This window comes from Tachyglossus aculeatus, chromosome 12, assembly GCF_015852505.1.
Source record: "Tachyglossus aculeatus isolate mTacAcu1 chromosome 12, mTacAcu1.pri, whole genome shotgun sequence".
Taxonomy (NCBI): domain Eukaryota; kingdom Metazoa; phylum Chordata; class Mammalia; order Monotremata; family Tachyglossidae; genus Tachyglossus; species Tachyglossus aculeatus.
The window spans coordinates 30,168,539-30,187,489 of NC_052077.1; the positions used below are offsets into that span (position 1 = coordinate 30,168,539).

General features: G+C 40.2%; 1 protein-coding gene across 3 annotated transcripts in view; it reads right to left on the reverse strand.

Moving 5' to 3' along the window:
• Positions 1-18,951, reverse strand: part of MARCHF1 (membrane associated ring-CH-type finger 1) — a 520,911-nt gene that overhangs the window by 279,530 nt on the left and 222,430 nt on the right. Inside the window, exons 1-2 of one of the 3 annotated variants that reach the window (XM_038754945.1) lie at positions 759-838; positions 379-587 (exon numbers count right to left, since the gene is read on the reverse strand). In XM_038754945.1, the coding sequence (XP_038610873.1) occupies positions 379-477 (99 nt within the window). In that variant the 5' untranslated portion in view covers positions 478-587; positions 759-838. Of the gene's footprint in view, positions 1-378; positions 588-758; positions 839-18,951 lie in introns of those variants that run through there. The other 2 variants (XM_038754944.1, XM_038754943.1) reach the window with 2 other exon arrangements.

Consider the following 18,951-nt stretch of genomic DNA (forward strand, 5'->3'; position numbering starts at 1 on the left):
TATTCCTGAACTATTTTCCCTTCTCCCTGAAAGCATGGTTAACATGTACAAACAGCTCTATGTAAAGCATAGTGGGAGAATGACTGGCAGGTAAGTATCAAATGAAAGGCTAAAAGGAAGGAACTGCAGGAATTTGAATCCATTCTTTCAGCATCACTCCTTACAGACTAGATTCCTTTCCTCCTCTCAGAAGTCAGAAATGCATTTCAGTAGTCTCTGGCTAGTCACACATCTTTCTTTCGCATCTTATAACCCCATGTTGGGATCATGCGTATAGCAGCGCTATAACCACGGCAAGGAAAGCCCTGGGGGACAGATGGCTACATTGGCTGTCATACTATAGGCTTCCCTAGAATAGCAAATCAAACCTCCTCTTACCTCTCCTTCCTTGTTCTTCTCTTTGTTTCTGCCCAGTGAACTTTTCCCATTGCTGGCAGTCTCCCGTGCTGGGACTACAGAAATCCGTTGGAGGGGCATACTGGCAGGGCTGCAGGTTGCCAGAGCCTGATTGGATGCCTTATCTCTTCACTCCCCCTCAGAAGCCCACCTGCATAACCGTTCATATCCTTGCTTTGCCCAGCTGAGCTCTAAACAAAAAAAAAGGGGGGGGGGAAATAGTGTTTTAGAGACTGTGTGCCCATGTTCAAGTCATCCATCCACCCCACCCCCACGAAAGAAAAGTCAAGCACCCCATATTGGGAAAAATCAAGCCACATAATCCTGAGAGTTCTGTATTCTCAGAAGGATAAGTTACTTACCGGTCATAACTACTCTGCTTTGTCACTGAGAGCCCCTTCTCTCCCAGGAGCATTGTGGGAGACTATTTAATTTCTATGGTACCTAATAACTGTCATGGAAACCAAGGAAACCTAGATTTCACAGGCCCTTATTAGCAAACTGCTTCCCTTAATGGCCCAGGCTCTCACATTTGCAGCCGCTGCCACTTCTGCCTTTGTCTCCAGGCTGATTCCCCAGGAGTCCACGAAGCACCCAGAGACACTGCATCATGCTGACTTGGTAAATAAGCATAAGGCTGAAAGGCTTAACGTCCTATTTTGGAGCCAAATCTCCCCCTCGGAAATGCCCGGCTAGCTCGCTCTGTCCTTCACACTGCTACAGTAATCTGCACAGGTCAAGGGATCTGCCTCCAAGGGAAGAGGAGTGCTGAGAGAATGAGGTGTTAAAAAAAAACAAAAAAACAACACAAAAAATGAGATGACAAGACCGGGAGCAGTTGAAAATGTGACTTTATGAGGCTGTGAGAGAAAAAAATTAACCCCTTGAGGTCCCTCCTTCAGTCTCTGAGAGGCAGCTTCAGCAGATATTGTTCCCCACAACACAGGCCCCTGCTGGTTAGCTTTACTATAATTCATGTGCATTCTGAAATATTATTTCCCACTTCCACAGACTAATTATAGTCAGTAGCTACAAGAAACACAGCCCAAAGTATTTTAACACAGCTGAGTACTTGAAATATCTCCTAAGTGTTACATCCCTTTAAAGGATTTTTACATGTCTTGCAAATGATTACTCCTCAAAAACACATTCGGTTAATTTTTTTTTTCAAAGCAGCAGCATCATTCAGCATGTGAATATATTTAAGAGGAGTAGATTTTAAAATCACTGTTTTGTCTATGGCAATTTACTCTCACATTTCTTTGCTTCCCCATGTTGAAGGAAATCCATTGTTCTTATGCCCAGATATGGGTACAGAGAACAGTACTAAGCACTTGGGAGATTACAACTTGACAGTTACTTGACACAAAAGTGCATAAAATAGAAAAACGTTTTTGGTAGTTATGGATAAACTTATTCAGTTGGTTTTCCACCCCCTGTGTTTCTCTGTCCTGTGATTTTATTTCAATAGCAAGAATAATCAGACATTGCATAAGCCAAGTTTGGAAATTCAATCAAAGTTTTAAAGTGACCACTGATTCATGAAGTTGATTTAAAAGAGTTTCTGACAACTACTAGAAGGTATAATTGGTTTCATGCTTGTCATCCGTCAAAGAAAAACTTGTGACAAGGGCATTTTCTATTGGCTAAAACCCAACTTACAGAGGCAGGAGATGCTCTGCTCCTTTTGGAATCGGAAACCAAATTCAACCAAGTACTGGGTTGCCAAGAGCTACTCGCTATGGAATTTCAAGGGTAGCAAGGCTACCCACCATAGTAGTGGCTTAAAATGAGTCACATGAAGGTGCCCTGGATTCTAAAGCTAATTAAATCCTGATTGGCCTGTCAAAAGTTTGAAATCTGAAGACAAACTGTAGAGTCTTTAGGATTAGGCAGTTGTGGCCAGCAGCTCTTTCATCATAGGAGCCAAATGCTACTTTCTAGAAGTATCTGAAGGCCTTTGGCTACCTGGGAAGGTGCTGTGAAACTATGTTCCATTGACTAAAATCAGTCAGTCATAATTACTGAGTACTGACTGTGTAGAGCACTGTACTAAGCGCTTGAAAGAGTACAATATCACAATAAAAACTGACATTCCCTGCCCACCACAAGCTTACAGTCTAGATAATCAGACATGCCTAAGTTCATCTTAAATGAAGTTTTGGGTTCTTTTTGTGTGCAGCTTGGACACTGATTTTCATCCTGAAGAAGGCAGTAATTCTCACTTTCACAGTTGTCATCTACCTAATCCCCAATAATTCAAGTTGTTTCAGGATGACCGATACAAGCCTTCAATTTCACTGATGCGAACTTGAATTTGATCCGATGCTTACTGATGGCTCCTTCTGGTTTGCTTTAAAACACATGCTTTCATGCCCCTGGATATCTAGCTATCATCCCATCTCTGCCCCACATTAGAGAAGCAGCGCGGCTCAGCGGAAAGAGCCCGGGCTTGGGAGTCAGAGGTCATGGGTTCGAATTCCGGCTCTGCCACATGTCTGCTGTGTGATCTTGGGCAAGTCACTTCACTTCTCTGAGCCTCAGTTACCTCATCTGTAAAATGGGAATTAAGATTGTGAGCCCCATCTGGGACAACCTGATCACCTTGTATTCCCTCCCCCAGCGCTTAGAACAGTGCTTTGCACATAGTAAGCGCTTAACAAATACCATTATTATTATAATTATTGGATGCCCAAACTCCTCGAAAACGGAGCTTGAACCTGCTGTCTCCACTCCTTCTCCAACTCTCCCCTTGACCATCTACAATACAGCTTCCACTTTCTCCACTGAAATGGCTCTCTCTCAGGACACCAATGAACCCCTGCTCATGAAATATAATACACTCTACTTTGTCCTTGACTTCCCAGCAGATCTTCAACACTTCAGATCACCCACTTTTCCCAGAAACACTATCAAACTTTGGTTCCTCTGACACTGTCCTCTCCTTGTTCTCTTAGCTCTATGTTCATTTCAACTCTACGTTCACTCTTTCGCCAGCTCTTTCCTCAGCTTCCCATGATCAAACTGTGGGCATTCTTTAATGCTTAGTACCAGTTCCCCTTCCATTCTAAATCCAGGCCTACTCCCTTGGGAAGTGCATCCACTTTAATGGCTTCAACTATCATCTCTGCATAGATAACTCCCAAATCTGCCTCACTAGCCTTGATATCTTTCCTTCCCCACAATCCCATATCAATCAGTCAGCGGTATTTAGTGAGCACTAACTGTGTGTACAGCACCATTTTAAAAGAACTTCATACAATCCAGTAGAGGTGCTGGACATGATTCCTCTAGACTGTGAGCTTCTTGTGGGCAGCAAAGAGGTCTACCAACTTTTTTTCTATTGTTCTTTCCCAAGTGTTTAATATAGTGCCCTGCACACAATAAGGGCTCAATCAATACCACTGATCTACTTGATCCCTGCTTTTCAAGAATCTCCTCCTGCTTCCAGAAAATTTCTATAGGGATGTCTCACCAGTCTCTTAAGCTCAACATGTCCAAAATCAAACTCTTCATCTTCCCTCCCAAAATCTTTCCTCCCCACTTTCTCATCACTGTTGACAACACCACCATCATTTCCATCTTTCAAGTCTGAAACCTTGGCATTGCCCTCAGCTTTCTCTCTCTTTCATCCTACCCATTCAGTCACTGAATCCTGTCGGCCTGTCTTCATAACATCTCCAGAATCCCACTAGCTCTACAACAGTGGCCTGTATGGAGCAAGGACTCAATAAATACTAGCGATTCATTGGCCAATGCAAAAATCACAACACCCTCCTTTACATAAACAAGTAAAGGTCACACATTTGGTGTTGGTATATTTACTATTTTCAGTGGTTTGCACTGTGTGGTGACTCTGTCTTATAGCACTGCCATTGTCCCAAAGCTCCTACCCTATGAGAACCACCATTATATTATGCCTCAGAATTGCTTGTTTCCATTTCAGTCTAGAAATCCCAGCTAAGTCATCGTGTTTCCGACTGTACTTCACAGAATCTTTTCAAGAATTTCTTAATTCATTACTTTTTGAAATTCCTGAGTAGCCACAGTATGCACAGCCCTTCGTAGATTCACATTAGGCTATTTGGTCTCTGGCAGTAAACAAACATCATAGGACCGGGGAGTCAAAGGACTTGGGTTCCAATTCTGATTCTGCTACTTATCTGCTGTGTGACCTTGCGCAAGTCACCTAACTTCTCTGTGCCTCAGTTACCTCTTCTGAAAAAATGGAGATTCAATAACATTTCTCCCTCCAGGCCTACTGTGAGCCCCATGTGGGGCCTGATTATTATGTATCTACCCCAGTGCTTTACACATAGTAAGCATGTAATATTACTATTATTATTGTTATTATTATAGGAGACTACTAAATATTCTAGCCACTGAATTTTTGGACAGACCTCTCAGTCCAAATATGCATCCACTCTAAAGAAATTATTTGATCCATCAATGAAATAGGCTCATGTCCACACCCCACTTCCAACCCCACAACACTAACGCATATATCTTTAAGTTGCAAGTTACTACTTATTTATTCATACTAATGTCTATCACCCCCTCTAGACTGTCAGCTCATTATGGGCAGGGCACGTGTCTGTTAATTTTGTTGTTTTGTATTCTCCTAAGCACTGAGTAGAGAGTTCTGCACATAGTACATGCTCTACAAATACCATTGGTTTATGGTCTAGGAAAACAAGATGAACTCTTTTGGAATAAACATTTCTAAACACTGGGGAATAAAAAGAAGGCAAAAACTGATGCTATTATAGCAACAAGTGGGAATTCAGTGGTCAAACGTAATTGGCAAGTAGATTCATCAGTGATATGCAGATCATTCTTCTAAGTGATTGGGAGCAAAGTATAATTCAGTAGGTAAACACGATCTCTGTGCTCAAGGATCTTACAGTCTAGCATAAATAATGATTGCATTGATTAAGCTCTTATTATGTGCCAAGTACTGGGATAAATAAAATAGAATCAGAAGAGCAACAGCCTCCATCCCATCAGTGCTTAGAACAGTGTTTTGCACATAGTAAGCACTTAACAAATACCATCATCATCATCCAAGGCTCACAACCTAAGAGGGAGGGAGGGAGGGAAGGAGGGAGGCAGGGGGAACAGATATTTTATCCCCATTTTACCAATGAGGAAATTAAGTCACAGAGAAGTTAAGTGATGTGTCTGAAGTCTAACAGCTTGCAAATCATCATCATCATCATCAGTCGTATTTATTGAGCGCTTACTGTGTGCAGAGCACTGTACTAAGTGCTTGGGAAGTACAAGTTGGCAACATATAGAGACAGTCCCTACCCAACAGTGGGCTCACAGTCTAAAAGGGGGAGACAGAGAACAAAACCAAACATACTAACAAAATAAAATAGAATAGATATGTACAAGTAAAATAAATAGATAAATAAATAGAGTAATAAATATGTACAAACATATATACATATATACAGGTGCTGTGGGGAAGGGAAGGAGGTAAAATGTGGGGGATGGAGAGGGGGACGAGGGGGAGAGGAAGGAAGGGGCTCAGTCTGGGAAGGCCTCCTGGAGGAGGTGAGCTCTCAGTAGGGCCTTGAAGGGAGGAAGAGAGCTAGCTTGGCGGATGGGCAGAGGGAGGGCATTCCAGGCCCAGGGGATGACGTGGGCCGGGGGTCGATGGCGGGACAGGAGAGAACGAGGTACGGTGAGGAGATTAGCAGCAGAGGAGCGGAGGGTGCGGGGTGGGCTGTAGAAGGAGAGAAGGGAGGTGAGGTAGGAGGGGGCGAGGTGATGGACAGCCTTGAAGCCCAGGGTGAGGAGTTTCTGCCTGATGTACAGATTGATTGGTAGCCACTGGAGATTTTTGAGGAGGGGAGTAATATGCCCAGAGCGTTTCTGGACAAAGATAAAATGCAGATGACAGAGATAGGACAAAGAACAAGTCATATAACAGTAATTATAATAATACTTATGATATTTGTTTAGCACTTACTATATGCCAGGCATTGTACTAAAGCGGTGGGGTGGATACATGCAAATAGGGTTGGACACAGTCCCTGTCCCATGTGGGGCTTACAGTCTCAATCCCCAGCAGTAGCAACAGCAGCAGGAACATTTACTGAACCCCAGTTTAGTGCAGTGCACTGTATTAGACACTTGGGAAGTACAGAACATCAAAATGAAATGCTGTCTGCCCTCAAGGAGCTTACACTGCAACTGGGGAGACAAACACAAATATATGGAGATGATGCTGTAAGATCCAATCTGTGAATTTGGGTATGATTGCAAGACTTATGGGTGAGCAGAACTCCGGTAAATACTGTGTGTTCAGAAAAAAAAGTCACTTTGCCATCCTGAAGCCTTTTTCTCTGATAATGTTTTGCTCTGTTTTTGAAATTCTTTCTTTATATGCCAATCTCCCCAAAGCCTGCCAAAAGAGTTTCATTTAAGTCCACAATTCTACCACATGGCTAGAGACTGTTTTCTGTATCTTTAAAGCATCTGTTTTGCCTCCAACCAACATATACCCTGTTTCAGTTGATCATAAAGCAGATCATTAGATATCCTCAGCTCAATCAATCGTGGTATTTATGGAGTACTTACTCTATGCAGAGTACTGTTCTAAGCATTTGGGAGAGTACAATAGAGTATATAAACATAATTCCTTCCTTAAAGGGTTTCACAACTCTGTCCAGGACAAACATTACAATAAATTACAGACAGGAGAAGTAACAGTGTATAACTGTAAAAGTGCTTTATGGGGAAGAGATGTAATAATATCCAGGTGATCAAATGATTGATCAATGGGTTTTATTGAGTGCTTGCTGTGTGCAGAGCACTGAACTAAGCACCTGGGAGAGTGCAATATAACAGAGTTGGTAGACACATTCCCTGCCCACAACTATCTTACAGTCTAGGGAAGGAGATAGAGATTATTATAAATAATGGATATGGACATAGATGCTGTAGGACTAATAAAGGCTGAAAAGCCAAGTGCAAGGGTGACATGGGAGAGAGTAGGAGGAGATGAAAGAGGGCTTAGTGGCTATGGGCTCAAGTATAGATGTGATTCCAAAGGTAGGAAAAATAGAATGGGGATATGCTAGATGAGGTATCCACCTATCATCCATTCTTCTCACACACTTTCCCGTTAAGGTTGCACTAGGATAAGAATACCTCAACATTTATCAACAGAATACATTCTTGGACTTTGTTGTTGGGGTTTCTCCCTTTCTGCTTCAGGTTGTTGGGAAGAGCTCATGAGTGATGCTAATAAATGCTTGAGAATCTTTCTTTCTGTTGCAGGCTCATATTTCCCAACATACGTAATTGCTATTAAACTAGCTTTGAAAATATTCACATTAGAATAAAACTCAATTCTCTCTAGTAATTCACACCCTATCAATGTTCCAAAAGACACAATGGTCTTCTTTGGGTTTTCTTTTTGTCTTTCCATTAAGTGTTGCCAATTAATAAGTTCAGTTATCTGTAAAGATTTCCTAGGATAGACTGATGCAGAACCTTGGGTGTCTTCAGACTTGTTGCCTCCACAACCCTGATCTATCTTGTGGCTTCTTGAAGGCAGATACTGTTTCTATCAACTCTGCTGTATTGTACTCTCTCAAGCGCTTGGTACAGTGCTCTGCACACAGTAAGCACTCAGTAAATATGATGAAATGACTGGAGCTTGAGCTATATGTCAATAACTGGGTTTGGGGGCAATCAAATTGAGTTTCATCTTTCTATCCTTGGTAAAAATGTTGGTGGAGGAGGAAACTGAAGCCATTGGATAAATCAAAGTGCTTGGATTACCTGTAGATTTCATTTATTTTGTCCTCACCCTGTTCCTCTGTGGTGTGGAAAATCGACAAGTGATTGTCTTAGAGAACGACTGGGCAGGAAGGTCATTAAAACAAAAATTGTGATTTCAGACACAGAGACCAAGGACGATGTAGGTGAAAGAGTAAACATGTCAGTTCAAATTCTAGGTGCTATTACAGCTGAGGTTTCATGGTCTACTTTTAAACAAATGAACAAAGGCCAACTTGTGGCAGGGTTTTGCTTTTATCTTCTTCTAGTATTAAGGGACAGAAGCAAACTCTATCATGCAACCAAGCTTTTGAACCCTACCAGCCCTTCCTGGAAATAATTAAACACAATGGTGGACTTAGCCTAACTGACCTGTTATAATCTTGACTACAAAATGCCAACATTATAGTACTGGCATATAAGAAATGGGAAGAATTACAATTTGAAAACAAAGCCTACACATATCCTTTTCAATAATTGTGCCATATCCTTCGGAATGATAAGAAAACAATTACTATGTTTGATAATGAACAGTAATGTACATGTACCAGATGCACTTACTAAGTAATTATTAAACCCACAACCACATCACTTCAAGGATATAACATGCCATACTGAAAACCCAAATAATACCTAGTGCAGAATTCTAGTGTTCATCTGCCAAAATGTCCTTTGTTTGCCCTTGGGCCAAATTTTCACATCCGTGACTCAGTTTTCTTAAATGGAGAGAACACTACCCTACCACACCAAAGACTCACCAAGGATATGAGGTATTACATGCCATACCACAAACAATAATAGAAACCTTCAGAAAATCAGTCCCTCAGAAAATGTCCACGCTATTATGAGCCAGAAATTGAAGGTCATTCCCTTGTCTTCCCCTCCCCCTCCCTCTCTCCATCCAAAATCCCAACTTTGACTTTTAACACTGTATTTCCAGGCTCATTTTTAATTCAACTTAGGATGGATTGGAAAACAGCGATTGATGGCTACTGCCCAGTAAGTCATTCTGGCAGCTCTGCACTGCTTTCCAACCCCTGCTATGAGGCTTCCAAGGGAGGCAGTCTAGTGGCAGTTCACAAGGATAGTCCGGGGCTTGGACAACTGGAAACACTCTATGTCAGTTAGGGAGACATTCCCAGAAATGGATCTAGTGTGCAACTAGAATCTCCTTCATTCATTCATTCAATCATATTTATTGAGCGCTTACTGTGTGCAGAGCACTGTACTAAGCGCTTGGGAAGTACAAGTTGGCAACATATAGAGATGGTCCCTCGACATTACTTCCACAGCATTCCCCCATATGAGCTGGTTTGTCATTGAGAGTTACGGCTTTCCTGGAAGATTTAAATCACAGGAAAAGATTTCCACTTGAAGATATTTTGTCCCAAAATACTCGTGTCCCTGGGCAGATCGTGGAACTGGCTAACAACTTTGGAGAAATTCAACTTTCAAGTGAACAATAGTGCTGAAAAGACTTTCAGTTGACAAAATAGTTATTTGACTGTTTTGACAAAAAAGAATATTTCTTTTCTTTTTTGCAGTAGTGCATTTCCACACTGTCTCCTATAAGATGTCCCAGGATCCATGGTATTTTCTAGTAATTCTTTCCCATGATATGTGTAACTTACAATGGTAGTTCTATCTATTAGCCAGCACTACTATCTCCAACTCTACAGGTATACAATGTTTTAGTCTATTGGGCTTAAAGTCTGGCCTCATCAGAAAATGGTGGAGTGAATTTCCCCAAAATACTCTCTTTTAAGAAATAGGCCACTGCCAGGTAAATACTATTCACAAACAATGCCAATGAAATGACCGTGCTGACTTCACCATAGTTTGGTTAGAAATAGCTACTATAAATGCTACAGGAGAGGAAGCCAATATCAGAAGGATTTGTACACATTTGAAAACCATACATACATTGAAAGCCAGTCACCAAAATTCTTAAGCTTTAAAATATGTCCCTGTAGGGCAAGCACTAACAAAGCTTGCAATTTGTATGCTGTGTATTTTGTAACAGTAAGCTGTACTTTAAGGGAGTTACTATTTGAACAGCTAGAGTCCTTTGAGGCCCTAAATAAGAGGAGTCCTTTGAGGCCCTAAATAAGAGTGGTAGATTTAAATCATAGAAAGGAGAGCAGCGGCAAAGTGAGGTTTGCTTGTAACTTATGGGGGCAACAAAAAAGTGACCGTGATGAGGGACATTTATTTATTCATTCAATTGTATTTAATGAGTGCTTGCTGTGTGCAAAGCACTGGACTAAGCACTTGGGAGAGTAGTTCAACAGAGTTAGTAGACAAATACCCTGCCCACAATGAGCTTACTGTCTAGAGAAGGAGACGGACATCAATACAAATAACCACCAATGACTAGGCAAGGGTGTATGTAAAATCTACTCATAGGTATATGAGTGCCGAGGATAGGTGCCAGCCCTGCCCCTTCTTGTAGAAAGAAAACAAGTCTTGTCTGTGTACAAGACATGTTGAATAATTGGTGATAAGTTGATAGAAGATATATTGGTCAGGGGATTGCCAATGGCTTACTAAGTATGGAAATGGATGTGAAATAACATAAACATACGGGATACATTGTTAATTTTCCAACCACATCAATTCCCCCCAGCTTTAGAACATCAACCATTGTTAATGAATAAAATTCCAGTCATTTAGAATGCCCAAAAAGCAAGAACCTTATCTTGCAAAATTCATCACCTCAAAAGGCAAACGAACACTTTGCTCTGGAGTGAAACAAATGCATTGAAGAAAATTTCCAAAGTAAAGGACTTTGACTCAAGAATCCATTTGCGTACTGAAGAGTCAGAAATGAAATTCAGTATGTACAATTCTGGTTAGTACTGTTCACTGTGGCTATATAGTATTTTAAAATACTATAAAATTTAGAATCAAGCCAATGTATTTATTAAATAATGGTGCGCAGAGGACTGAACTAAGCACTTTGGAGAATACAATAGGGTGAGTCATGGTACGTGTCCTCATGTAATTTGCTATCTAATGGGGCTGTAATTATGTTTATTACAATATTTATCCTGGACATAAACTGATTTGTCATTGACTTTTATTCAGATCACAAATGAAAGAAGCTTTTTAAAAGTACAAAAACTTAGTTGAGAAATAGACTGATGAAAAATCTCTTAGAAAGTCCTTTCTTATGAACATAAACTCCAATATTTTACTATATATAAATTGGAATTAAGATTGTGAGCCCTATATGGGACAGGGGGTGTGTCCAAAGTGATTAGCTTGTATCTATCCGAATGCTTAATACAGTGCCTGACACACAGTAAGCACTCATCCAATACTACAATTATTATTATTATTTATGGCACTAGGCCAGGGGGAATAGCAACAATAAATTACAATAGGAATGTATAAACATCAATTTACAAGCATGACCTAGTGGAAAGACCGTGGACTGGAGTTCTAATCCTGACTCTGCCACATGTCTGCTGTGTACCCTTGGATAAGTCACCTAACTGCAGTGGGCCTCAGTTCCCTCATCTGAAAAATAGGAATTAAGACTGAGGGTCCTATGTGAGACACGAATTGTGTCCAAACTGATTTTCTTGTATCTTCCTCAGTAAGCACTAGTAAAACATTTCTACGTCAAAGAACATTAAATTGAAGGGAACAGGATAGTGGAAAGAAAAATTTGCCAGGTCCATTAGGGAATGGGAAAGTTCAGTTGGCCATAGAAAAAGCGGCAGTTGAGCTCTTTTATCATGGCTCCTGCGAAGTCCAGACTGGGTTATACCTGGATTGGTCAGGCATCTTGAAACATTTTATTCTCAGCCTGATATAGTGATCTTTTAGCCCTGGTCTATTCTGTCTCTTTTTTTTTTTAAAAAAAAAAAGCACTTAGGGCTGCACACAGTAAGCGCTCAATAAATACAATTGAATGAATGAATGAATTGGACATAGTGCCTAACCCAGCCAGGGCTCACAATCTAAATGGTAAAAAAGCAGATTGCTTATGCCTATTTTACAGGCAAAGACATTGAGACACAAAATGTTTCAGCAACTTGCACAAAAAGGCCCACAGCAAAGCTGGCCTTAGAACCTGGGTATCCTGACCTTGAGGTCCAAGCTCTTTCCACTCAAGCACACTGCTGCTTTTGGGGAGAAGTAAATCTCAGTAACTGCTCTGAGAACTGGAAAGCCACGGGACCAAGGAGAGGGGAAAAGGCTTTGGGCTTCAGGGAAAGGGAATATTTAAAGCTGGAAAGACATAGACCCCAGGGACTGAGAAGACAGGGCATGTATGGGCAAGAAAGAAGCTTTCATTCATGTGCTTCCTGGGATGCTGAACTGGAAAAGAGCCCCAGAAAGTCATTTCTCCAGCTTAATGGATGAAGATGGAGTCTACTTTCAGAGGAAACAAGCATCGATCCTGAAACTTCAGGACCTGATAAGCTGCCCAGAAGAATTGTTTATAGTGCTAGTAGTTTGTACACCATGCTCTCCTGGCATCACTGTCTCACTGTGATACAGGATGTAATGAGAAAATAGGCAGGCAGGGGTGCAGAACTTTGCAAAGTGTTGCGTGGAATTGCTTGGGTTAGATATGTTGTGTGGTGGGAAGGAGATGGAAGGCATCAAGGGAAGGCATAATGGAGAAAGACAAAGACCCCTCTCCCTTCCCTTCTCCCTAACCCTCAGTTTCAGTATCTTAACTGAGCCCTCAATAGGCATACTCCCTGCTCCAAGGTACCAGGTTAAACAAAACAATAATTCCATTCCTGAAATAGCAGAATCTAAGGATGTTTCTGCCACAGATTTATTCTGCTTCAAATATTTCATTTTGCCACCAATTCTATTGCAGTCCTCTGAACATGTTTTTTTCTCTTTCTAAAAAGGTGAAACACATTAATGTAGACTATCCTGCTTAAAAAGGACCTAAAAAAAATAAGTTGGAGTACAAAGAAGAGAATTTTTTAATATAGGTTTTTTAAGGGGACAAAGAGAAATTGAAAGTCTTCTTAATACACCACTTTCTCAGAGGACCAATCATTCAATAATTGTATCAGAGAAGCAGCATGGCTCAGTGCAAAGAGCCCAGGCTTGGGTTCAAATCCTCGAGCTGCCAGTTGTCAGCTGTGTGACCTTGGACAAGTCACTTAGCTTCTCTGTGCCTCAGTTACCTCATCTGTAAAATGAGGATTAAGCCTGTTAGCCCCCCGTGGGACAACCTGATCACCTTGTATCCTCCCCAGTGTTTAGAACAGTGCTTTGCACATAGTAAGTGCTTAACAAATGCCATCATTATTATTATTATTATTATTATTATCATCTACTGAGTACACAGTAGTAAGTGCCAAGCGCTATACTAAGCACTTAGATAATAATATAACAGATAACTAAACAGGATACATAAAAAATGAGAAAGACATGAAAAGCATATGATTCTATCACAGAAGAAACAGAACTCTTTAGGGTGATCTGAAAGAAGAAGAGAGAAAGAAAAATTGATAAACTAGGAAATGTGTGTTACATGTGGGTGGATGTGTCCAAATATTTTTGTGTTCAGTGATGCTACTGCTGCTTATGAGATTTGTTCCCTGTATCTGGTTGCAGCCTAAAAAACCTGGGCAAGTATATATTTATTCGTTTACAATCTAAAAATGAATAATCTAAAAATATGGTCATTTATACATAAGTATCTAGACTTCTGATATGTGTGGAGTAAATGATTATTTTGAAAAAACTAACAGTTGAAACATATGTGGGACAACATAAGAAAGCAAATGTGCAATTTATAGTCAAATCAGGTGATGATCAAAGATCCCAGAAATCACCGTTCGCCAACTGGTGCTGGTATAATTAGTAATAAAGTGAAGCAAATAAAAGGGCATTTTAAACCTACGATTAATATGGACCACAAATTTAAAACAAATCATATAAAATGCATTTACTGTCTCTTCCCCTCTGAAATCTCCAAATGAACAGATAAAAATCAAGTAGATATATAGCTTAACTTCACAAAGACATTTTATAGTCAATGTCCTACCATTGTACTTATATAACAAGTATAAATTGGCTAGCAAAAGAAGGCATTCTCTTGGATGGAAGACTTTAATACTGTAATAAAGGCACACATCAAGGGTAATTGTAACAGCGTACGATCAAACAAATTACATAGGCTCTGTCGCAGGTACCACAGAAATTCATGAATCAGTACCGAACTTATGGAGGGAGTTCTGCATCCCAAACCTGGTTTAGTTATAAGATTGTAAAAAAATTAAGCAGCCAATATACTTTTGAATACCAGCAAGACAAAGTCCCCTCTAAGCTCACTGTGGGCAGGAAATGTGTCTGTTGAATGTTGCATTGTACTTTCCCAAGCTCTTAGTACAGTGCTCTGGGAACAGTAAGTGCTCAATACGATTGAATGAATGAATAAATAGCATTTGTTGGAATCAAGATTGGGAATGGGAAAGGGAAGTTCCTGATGATAAAGAGTTTATGCACTGCTGTATATTTGAAGAGCTGTATGTGAAGATGAAATGAAATTAAGAAGGAGTAAACATCATAGAGAAACCTGGGCTGGAAACATTATGAAATATTAAGAACTGCAATGTAACTCTATTTAAATAAAAACAATGCATGGCACTAATGTTACCTGGGCCCTAGGATCCCAGAAAACAAGAATGTGGAAAGTAACCTACTGATGATAATGGGGACTGGATTCAGTACCAACATGCCTTGTAAGCAGGCACTCTCATTTTTGCATTACTTTAATCATATATTTTATCTGATGTATATATTTATGAATATATACTACATATTGTATTATGTATATACAATATATAATATATTTAATATATTGAAAAGGTAAAAACCTTCAATCCAAATGTGTGTTGTATCAGGCTCCATGGAATCCTACTTTGTTAATGAGTCCACTTGGGGAAAATTCATTAACAGGGACTGATGCACAGGGCAAGACTGGGAAAATCAGGAACACAATCTATCAAGCAATGGTCCATTCATCAAGATTGTAGCTTTTATTGCATCCCTAAGTTGTATGAGGTTTCAATAAACCTTATTCTGGTCTGTACCTTGCACAGGCTCCAAAGCCAGGGAATTCGGCTGGTGTCAGAGTCTACCAAGGTTCTGCCCTGACATCTATGGAAAGAACCTTGAAACTGATGCTGCAATTCTTGCTTTGCAGGTCAAAGTCTTACAGACACTACTTTGCACCATTGTTAGTTCTAAGATTTGTGGGTCTTTGCACCTTAGGAGGAATTTTGTCCTAACTGATCAGTGCTACTGGCTTCTAGTTCTTGAGATGGAGGGGAAGATTTAAACTCTTGACGCCATTATAACAGTCACAGAAGAGTTTCACCTCAAACTCATTTCCCCACCCCTGATTCCATCTACTGTAAACTCCCTGAGGGTAGGGATCATATCTACCAACTCTGTGGTATGATATTCTACCAAGCACTTAATACAGTGCTCTGCACACAGTAAGGAATGAATCAATGGTATTAGTAGATTACTCACCATTTACAGAGCGTTGTACTAAGATGAGAGAGTACAATACAGCAAAGTTGATAGACACAATCTCTGCCCACAGTGAGCTTACTTACATTGATTGATTCATTCTGCCTATGACAGTCTTTGGGAGTAGGGCTCAAATTTCTCAGTAAAAATTAAACCCTTCTTCTAGCAGGAGCATTTTATTTTAATATTAGGTTTGGGTAATGCAGATTTGGTCTGGAAGCTTCCTTAAAAAAGATAAACTCATCTCATATAAATTCTGATAGAGTGAAGATGATGCCTTCACAGTCCACATAAAAAGAGGCATCTAGGGAAGAATTGAAGAGATTCAAACCACCTGATCTTGCCTGTATAATTTGGAAAAATTCTCAGCACTTTAATGCCATAGCCTGTCTTTCCTATTTAATGTTTAGATACCAATAACAATGAAATTCCTCCTCTAATGATGTGGGGAGAAGAAAAATTGTGTTTTTTTTTTTTTACTTTTTTTAAATGGTATTTGATAAGTGCTTACAGTGTGCCAAGCATTGTACTAAACACTGGGGTGGATATGAGCTAATCAGGTTGGAAACAGCCCATATCCCATATGGGGTTCACAGTCTCCATCCCCATTTTATAGATGAGGTACCTGAAGCCCAGAGAAGTTAAGTGACTTGCCCCAAGTCACACAGCACATAAGTGGCAAAGTCACTATTAGAACCCAGGTCCTTCTCACTCCCAGGCCCATGCTTTATCCACATAAATTGTTATAAATTTAGTAGTCAAATGACAATAGAATAGCGAGTCTAGCTTGAAACTGATTGTGTTTTATGTAAGCCAGCAAAAATATGTTTCTGTGATATCTGTATTCAAATATACGGGGCTAGTCTCTACACCGCGCTTTGCTGAAGAGACCTATATCGCTTGACCAGTTTCAGAGAATGAGCTGCCAGCTGAAAGCTGGAGAACCATAGATTAGAATCATCAGGTCAGAGGTCTAGAAAATTAATTTCAAAAACGTAATAAAAAAAATCTAATTAAGCCTGGTCATTTCTGGAGAAATTTCACAGGACACTGTGCACTGAACTAGAGAGGTAGGGGTTAGGCAAACCATTAGTTCCCGAAAACCTTCACAGATGGCAGGCACATTCGATGTCAACCAGTGGCAATAGGAGTTCAAGGCCAGCCGGCAAGTTTGCCCCAAATAATTTATTCCTGTTTTATTTTCATGGTCCTCAGCTGGCAAATCAAATACATCTTCAATGTACAAGAACATTTCAGAAGGCACGAAACCAGCTGAGGAACTCTACTTGTATTTTTAAGACCCTTAAAATGAATAAACAGGTGCCATTTGGGAAACTTCATTTGCTAATGCAATTACTGTCTTGGAAACAGTGAATAATCAATTTTGGTCCACATAACAGTCTACATTGAAGTGCCACGTGAGGAGAATACCAACTGGGATTTACTCTCCGACTGCAGGAAGAGACAAAGGTCTGCTTTTGACTTTGAAATACACTATATTGTGAATGGCTTTTCAGATGTAAAGCTCACATATTTACAATGACTTTCTCATTTTCCTTTGTGTGGGAGCAATTTGCAATCAATGTCCAAAGCAGTTTGCAAAATGACATCAGTGCACAATGAAATAGTTGAAAGTCTACCAAACAACTTATCCAGTTGTAGTTACAATAGCTATAGTATTACGAGTAGCCGCGTGGCTCAGTGGAAGAGCCCGGGCATTGGAGTCAGAGGTCATGTGTTCAAATCCAGGCTCTGCCAACTGTCAGCTGTGTGACTTTGGGGAAGTCACTTAACTTCTCTGGGCCTCAGTTCCCTCATCTGTAAAATGGGGATTAAAACTGTGAGCCCCCCATGGGACAATCTGATCACCTTGTAACCTCCCCAGCACTTAGAACAGTGCTTTGCACATAGTAAGCACTTAATGAATGCTATTATTATTATTATTATTGAATGCCTGCTGGGTGCAATTCATGGTACTAATCTAGATCAGAGTAGATTTTTCTGAACACAAGTGTTTCTACACGGAACATAGATGCTCTACACACAGTAGTGCTCAATAAATACTACTGACTGATTACAGTAGTCACTTAAATTATAACAATAATAATAATGATGGTATTTGTTAAGTGTGTACTATGTGCCAAACACTGTTCTAAGTGCTGGGGTAGATACAAGGTAATCAAGTTGTTCCACGTGGGGCTCACAGTCTTCAACCCCATTTTACAGATGAGGTAAATGAGGCACAGACCAGTGAAGTGACTTGCCCAAATCACACAGCAAAAAAGCAGCAAAGTCAGGATTAGAACCCATGTCCTCTGACTCCCAAGCCACTAAACCACGCTGCTTCTCTAAACTATCAAAATAAGGCATCCTGGGCAGGGAGAAAATCTACCAACTCTGTCACACTGTACTCTACCAAATACTTAGTACAGTGCTCTATAAATATCACTGATGATGATGATCTCATTTAGAAATAGTTTGATATTGTTATGGTGCGAGGAAAATTTTATCTCTTCTTAAAAAAACAACAACAACACACCAAGCAGGTTCCCTTTAGCCTGCATTGCATTTGCTTCACCATCAGAAAACACAATGACCTCATACATGTAAAAATATTTTGCACTTTTAGAGTAAGATAAACCACCCCAAATTCAGGATGCCCAAGTCTCCCACATTTCCATAGCTTCCCCTCAAGCAATGTGCCTAGGCTCCAAGGACATTCATGGTTCAAAGATCTAGAATATCCAGCGTTATAATATTTCAGTCCTGTTTCCTGTTCCTATCACATGACTGAAATATTGCACTTCAAGACAGCATCAATGAATCCTGATATATTTTATTTTTGTGGTCTCCCTGTTTCAGAAGGAAAAAACACCAACTTTGCTTTGTGTCATTGCTGCAGAACTTGAAATTCCCATCTTTGGCTAAGGATACAATTGAATTCCAGGTAGAGGTGAGCCAAAAGAAAAGCAGAAGAGGTAATAAACTGGACAGCTATTTCTACTGAAGAGAAATTCTTGGACTTAGAGCCAGTAAAAGGAAATAATGGAATTTCAGCTCTTTAATCCTTTCTCTTCTCTGCCCCCTTACCGTTTCCTTTCAATCCTTAACAGATTTCCCAGAAAATGTTACGGTCAAGCCAGTCCTGCCTTTTAGAAGAAGAATACAAAATGGAAGACAGTACTTTCTAAGGTAAGGGACAAGGGTGAGAATATCTCTCCGATAGATTTATCCATGAAA